This window comes from Calonectris borealis, chromosome 4, assembly GCF_964195595.1.
Source record: "Calonectris borealis chromosome 4, bCalBor7.hap1.2, whole genome shotgun sequence".
Classification (NCBI taxonomy): Eukaryota; Metazoa; Chordata; class Aves; order Procellariiformes; family Procellariidae; genus Calonectris; species Calonectris borealis.
Genome location: NC_134315.1, coordinates 51,589,000 through 51,595,680, shown reverse-complemented (window position 1 = coordinate 51,595,680; position 6,681 = coordinate 51,589,000). Strand labels below are relative to the sequence as shown.

The 6,681-nt window shown below is 50.5% G+C and overlaps 1 protein-coding gene across 1 annotated transcript; it reads left to right on the top strand.

The window, feature by feature from the left end:
* Positions 1-1,396: 1,396 nt before the first annotated feature.
* Positions 1,397-6,296, top strand: GPRIN3 (GPRIN family member 3; the record flags this gene model as incomplete). Its single annotated transcript, XM_075150297.1, has 1 exon — positions 1,397-6,296. A coding segment is annotated over one exon (2,376 nt), but the record flags the coding sequence as incomplete, so codon positions are not given.
* Between the last annotated feature and the right edge of the window lie 385 nt (positions 6,297-6,681).

Below are 6,681 nucleotides of genomic sequence, written 5' to 3'. Positions count from 1 at the left end.
GCTTTTCTAAGTACCGTAAGCTGCTGAAATTTAGGATTAATTTTACAGTAACTAAGGAAGTTATACCGCTGCCATTCAGGCAGAGAGAGAGAAGGAGAGTAGGGATGTTTTTTGGAAAGGGCTATTGCTGCTTTTGGTAGCAGGGAGGGAGGGTCTGGAACAGCTGAGCGATTGCTCAGCTCCTTCCAGCAGTGTCTCCCAAGTAATGTAGCAAAGGAGACCCCACTGAGTGCCTGCAGAGACATGGGCACACAGAGGTAAAGTAATTTTCCCAGCGTCATCCCTCTGGTTGACAGAAAACCAAATGTTCAGGATGTCTCCCAAGCGTCATACCCGTGCTTTGCTGGCAGCGTAAGCTGGGGAAAGCCTTTTAAACAAGCATAGGTAGCCTGCAATTTAAAAGATTGGGGTGGGACTTCATCACTGGCCACCACCACTCCACTGACACGAATCCAGCCCTTGACCTCTAGCAGGATCCGAGTTGGGCTAATCCTTTTGAAAGTCCAGCCAACAAGCACATTTGGAGATCACCTCCTATTTGAAGCGACGGTTTCTCTGCAGTCCTGGCCGGATTTCAATCTGGATAACTCTGCTCCACCTGCTTAAAATCCCTCCCCAGTGTTTCACTGGGTATGGCATGGGCCCCACCTGTTCTGCGATGCTGTAATGTCCCCTTCCAGTTTCATACCACCTGCTCGTAAATTGATTTCTAAATCATCTGTGCCTCCATTTATTAATCGAGCTGCCTTCCTTGTAATTGTTTCAGAGGATCTAAATGTGAAAGCAGCAAGTATGTGCACAGCCCTGGTGCTGTACAGTGCAGTAGCTTCTCTTGGTGTTTATCTGCACCACTCAGCAGGTTGTCGTCCCTCCATATTCCTCCTCATAGGCATAACAGGCAAGGTAGCACCTTTCCTTCCACAGGTGGCTTGCTAGAGGATTTTATCACAGTGAGTTTCTTTTGTGACCTCAAACTTCCACACAAAGTCTCCTCTCCTTCCCATTCCTCCCTGCTTTCAGTTCATATTTCTTTTTTTTTTCCTCCCTCTTGGCATGTCATTATGTTTTCATTAATGTATCAACAACAGGGCAGCTGTTGTTGCTTTGTCCCTAGTACTGTCTTCTCCATCTGGACCTTGGAATTGGGAGATCCTTGAAATCCGTGTTCTTTATGTGACTTTTAGGCAGAATCAGGTGCTTCACTTTCCCCCTTGCCTGCAAGTATTTCTCTCCAAGCTGTAAAATCAATCTGTTCTGGGTACTTTTTCTTCTTAAATCTGACTGCTGCTAACACTCTGTTTCTTTCATTAACAGGTTAGCTCTACAGGAAACTTATCGCCGACAGCCTGCCCTGTTGTACCCACCGCCCGGCAAGAAAACTCCAAGGAGAAGCTGAGGGCAAACCACATCTCTAGGACAGTCCGTGGGGACAGTACCAGATCCTCTGAGGTCTGCCAAGCTTTCCCTGGTCACAGCTTCTGTGGAGGAGGACAACCTGGGAGACCTGCAGTCTGCTAAGCACCAGCCTCAACTACCCAGTGGAGAGAGGGCCAGCAATGGCTTCCCGTGCACGCCGTCCGGCTCTGCTGGAGTTTGCTTGTTCAACCTGAAATGCACAGCGGCTGCCAGCACGCAGAGGTGCGAGCAGTGCTGCGAGGACGATGCTAGCCAGCAGGAAGCCTTCCCTCCCGGGCTCGCCAGCCACGCTGCGGAGGAGCGTCCCGCAGCCATAGAGCCTGCTGGTTGCTCCCTGCCAGCGGGCAGCCGGGGACCGGCAGCGCCAGCCCCTGCTGCAGCAGCAGCCCCCTTGGCGGGGCGGGGGCCAGAGATGATGCCAGCCCCCCAGAGCTCCCGGCAGTTTGTGCAGGGCAGCCAGGCGAAAACGAGCTCCCTGACGCAAATGGATGACTCTGCCTTGAAACCACAGGGGACTGATGATCAGCCAGCACTTGAGGTGTTAATTTGTTCTTCCCCAGGCGACCCTATTAGGGGTAATGAGTCCTGCTGTACTTCTCAGGCAAACCTTCTGCAAAAAGGGGAGAAAGACAGGGGAGCAGAAAAAAACGGTTCTGCTGCGTGTCGGTCAGCCTCGCCAGCAAGGCACGTCGAAGCTGACCTGGGGAGAGACCCACAGACCAGTTTGGAGGCAAAAAGCAGGGCTGCAGACACTATGCAGTTGCATCCCGCAGATAAAACTGAAGCGGTGCGGAGCAGCGAGGCACCAGCCCAGTCTAGCCACGAGAGTCCGCATCCCATACGCAACGCGGACGCCGAGCCGGGGAGTCCAGGCCCCGCCCAGCTCTCCAAATTCAGAGAAACGGGTACAATGACGGTTCAGTCAGAGAGCAGCTCTTTAACTCAGGAAGCAGTAAGCAGGACATGGCGAGATGCTGAGGTTCAGGCTGTGGCTACAGTGGAGAGCAAATCGGCCTCCACCAGTCCCAGCATCCTTGCTGCCTTCTTAAAAGGGAATCTTCCTCCAGAGGAGAAGGAAGAACTGCACATAATTTACCAAGGAGGTATGGGGCTGAGCCAGTCTGCACTTACTGGCAGTTTACCCTCACAACAAAAGTCCTCGTGTTCTCCTGGTATCACGTCAGAACCGACTGTTGTTACGGCTGTGACTGCTTCAGCCCAAACCCAGCCTGTCAAACTGCCTGGGGTCCCGTCTGATGTGGTGTCTCCAGCCTCAGCAGATAATGCAAATCCTGCTCTCCCCGTCTCCCCTGCAGCCGTTACCTCCCCAGGGACACCTGTGGGTAATGCTGAAATGATCGGCGCAGCTCGTGACGGCAAGGATGCTGCTCGGCTGCCGATGGATGCTCCAGTCCCACCGAAGCCCATCCCTGTTGAGCAGCTTGCAGCTGAGTCCAGTAATCAAACTCCAAGCACCGCTTCTGCTGCCGCTGTCCCGGGAACCGAGAACAACGTGCGAGATCTCGTCCATGATGCAGGAAGCAGCCAGTTGCCTTTACTCTGTAGCACAGATGGAGGAGTCAAGCAGAAGGAGGTCCTGGGCAGCTCTGAGCAAAAGCCTGTGCAGTGTAAGGGTGCGAGCCAAGGGGAGGCCATTCCTCCTCAATCTGTGGTAAAACCAAAGGAAGAAAATGCGGTGGTGCTTGATCCTAAAGGAGGGATGAATGTTAGCAGCCAACCTGCTGCTGTCCGCATAAAGGCGTGCTCGGAGGATGCAGGTGAAAAGGAGGAGAGCAGAGGCCAGGGAGACGCTGGCCAGGCTCAGTCGGCCGGCGGCCAGAGCCTGCAGGCAGGACTGACGCCCGAGTTGAGTGCGAGCTCTGCACGTTTCGCCCCTCCCTTGGAGGCATCAGCATCTCCCCAGCAGCAAGGCCTCCAGGCCAGACGCCCGCTTCACACAGCAGCTCTTCCTGCTTCAGCTCAGGCCTTGCCAAACCTGGGGGAAAACAAAAAGCAGCCCACCCCGGCCATGGAGGCCAAAGTGCAGGTGAAGCAGTCCAAGCATGTCAGGGATGTTGTCTGGGACGAGCAAGGCATGACGTGGGAGGTTTACGGTGCTTCCCTCGATCCAGAATCCCTGGGAATTGCCATCCAGAACCACTTACAGAGACAAATACGGGAACACGAGAAACTGATCCGGACCCAGAACAATCAGACCCGGAAATCCATTTCCTCGGATACATCCTCAAATAAAAAACTGAAAGGGAGGCAGCACAATGTGTTCCAGTCCATGCTGCAGAATTTTAGGCGTCCTAATTGCTGCGTCCGACCCGCTCCCTCTTCTGTGTTAGACTGACGTGGTTTGCAGGGGTGCGTAGATGTCTGTGGTGGTAGAGAGAATCCCTCCCCTCAAGTCTCGAGTCCTGCTGTTCAGTTGTGTTATTGGGGTTGTGATGCAGCAACAGTGGAAAATTATTCCCCTTTGTTTTCTGAGTAGCCACGCGCTCCATCACGCCGTTATTATTGCCACAGCTGGTGTATTTCCACATTATGCCCCCATCCCGACCACTGTCAGATGAAAAGCTAGGCACTTAGCAAAAGCACAAATTTCAATTGCCACCTCGCTGCAGGGAGGGCAGCACCTTCTGATAAAGCAAGAAGCAGAGAGATTGTCAGAATTATTATGGGAAGTTATTTGTGTGCATCACGAGGTCTTACACAAAGGGGTGGGCTGGGGGAAGCTGGGTGAGGTGAAACTGAGGTCCAACAGCTGTAAAGACCTCATGCAAGACAACTTTCCTGGTGTGTAAGTTACCCACGCTGAGGCAAGCCCGTGAAAAGGCTACGGACACTGATCACTTCTGTTGAAACTGTGGGGCACCGTTCTCGTGTGAGCCCCAGAGAGCCAGGTCTTCCCCTCCCATTGAAATGGAGAACCAGGCAGAGTGAGGATCAAGGCCGAAGGATTATCTCTTCGGGAGAAGTTAAGTCAATGGGATTTCGATGGCGAGAAGGGGAGGTGAGAGAGGGATATACTCTGTGGGCTTTTTCTCCCCTGCATCAGCCACGCTTAAGGTACGAGCAGGCGATGCGCAGAGAGCAGGCGAGGCACGGGGGAGCACCTCAGCAGATGTACCCGCATCCGACAGGACGGTGCCCTCGCTGGCGCTGTGGTGCTCCCGCCAAGACTTTTGAGAGCAGCCAGCCGTTCTGGCCCCTCCGCCGGGGTGGGCAGCGCCTGCTCCCAGCCTCCCGCGGCGCCGAGCACCTCTCCTCTAAATCGCTCTTTCAAGTGATGTGGATCTTTTTTCTCTCTCCAGAGATGCACAGTAACGTTTTCCCGTAGGAGCAGGCTATCCTGTGCGCCAGGGCCCATGAGCCTACATGTTCAGTGTGTTACACTGATTTTTTTCCTTTTAAGTCCTTAGCCAAATCTACTCTTTTTTGCCGTATTTTGGTGCTTTTCTTGCTGCCTTTCATAAACTGAATACCATTTATTTAGCCTGTGCATATTTTGTTTTACCTAATGCTCTCCATATTATAAACCATTATATTGTTAACTTGAAACATTTACTTTACAGAATTACTGAAATCTTGAGACAATCTTTGCTGTATTTCTAACGTTAGAAAAGTTGTAGAAACTGCTAATAAAAGGTAGCTTAGTGACTGTTTCTCCAGAACTGTGATATACAATAATGTCTCAACTGTATGTTGGTCACATTTCTCACCTTAATAATATTTTTCAACCTGGGAAATGTGTTTCCCACTAGCTTTTTATTCTGTCCACTAGAGTTCATGATGGGAGGCTGGGGAACTCCTGCAGTTTGTAGAAAATTTAGTTTTCAATCCTGCAAAGCACTGAGGATTTGGATATTGTAATCCTGCAGAGTACTAGAGTTAAATAGGGGTTATTTTTATTCCATTAAAGATTTTTCATGAATCATGATGATAATTTATTTCTGTCTCTAGTACCACACACCAGACTTACTCTGTAGATCTTACTCTTACAACTGACTCGATAAATCTTACAGTTTTACACAGTGTAAATGAATACTAATATCCTTTTTTTTTTCCTTCCTTTTTTTTCCTGTGAAGCAGACCTGAGGTGGTCCCCTTTTATTTAGGAGGCCAGACTTTTTAAGTATATCAACTGCCAAGCCTTCAGAGCAGTTGTTCTGGGGCAATTTTTCCCCAGCAGAGAGGTAAAATACTGTAAGATACAATATTTTAACCCAGTTCAATGAAAGGTGTTGCCTCTTAGGCGTAGTACTGAACTGACTCCTTGTTTTCCTCTGGTATATATTGGGGGCGTTATGACATGTCCTTGTTCCATTTCTGTACATTATTTCAAGTCCTCTGCCACTTGACGCTGAATTGCTGATTCTGAAATACCACGTTAGAGAGTGTCTTCCCACCTCTGCCTACCAGGAGGAAAGTCTCCTACCTTTTTTCTGTTACTACTGCTGTTTCCATCCCCTTCCTAGCAGTGTCCGAGATGTGAGTTTCATGTGAAATTTTGTGTGGGAGTAATACTGGCAGTATCATTAGGTCAGGTTAGTTGACAAGTTCGGTGTCTCTTCCCACGTTGTGTCCGTGTCAGCCCTGAAGAGGTTCCCCGAGTTGTCCGCGGTGTTTGCTGTGTCCTGTCCAGGTCCAAGGCTGCTCCTGCTGCCCCCTCCCTCCAGCTGCTGCCCAGCCTGTCTTCCTGCGGAACGGTGTCCCTTGGCTCAACTCGCGTCCCTCTCTCCACTGTCCCCCTCGCTGTAGCGTTGTCAGCCAGCTTACTCTGAACTGTCCCTTTACAAATATGTTCAGTCTGAATATATAAATGGATTGTCATATTTTTTTCCAGAGGAGAATAAATGGCTATTGCACATTCACTGATTTCCATGAACTTTATCCTTTAGCTTAAGCTCTCCAAAATATTTCCACCGTATGGGTTTGAGTTGCTTTATTCAGACCAAACTGGGCTTGGCAATGAGTGAGCAGGGTGCTTGGCCAGCACCGGAATTAACTCTTCTTTGTGAGGAATGGGAGATCTCTCCTGGTTCCCTGCAGCTGCTTCCAGCTGTGAGTCTTCACCAGCCGGTCCGCCCACACCTCCCTCCCCACCCCAAACGACCTTTCTTCCAGGAAAATTTCATCAATACATACGTACCACAAAATGCTGATGGGCAACTTACTAAGTGGATGCATCTGAACAACTGTATGGGCATAACTGGAAAAACCGTAGTGGTCAGCAGAGCACTGTGCTTTTTGTGTTCT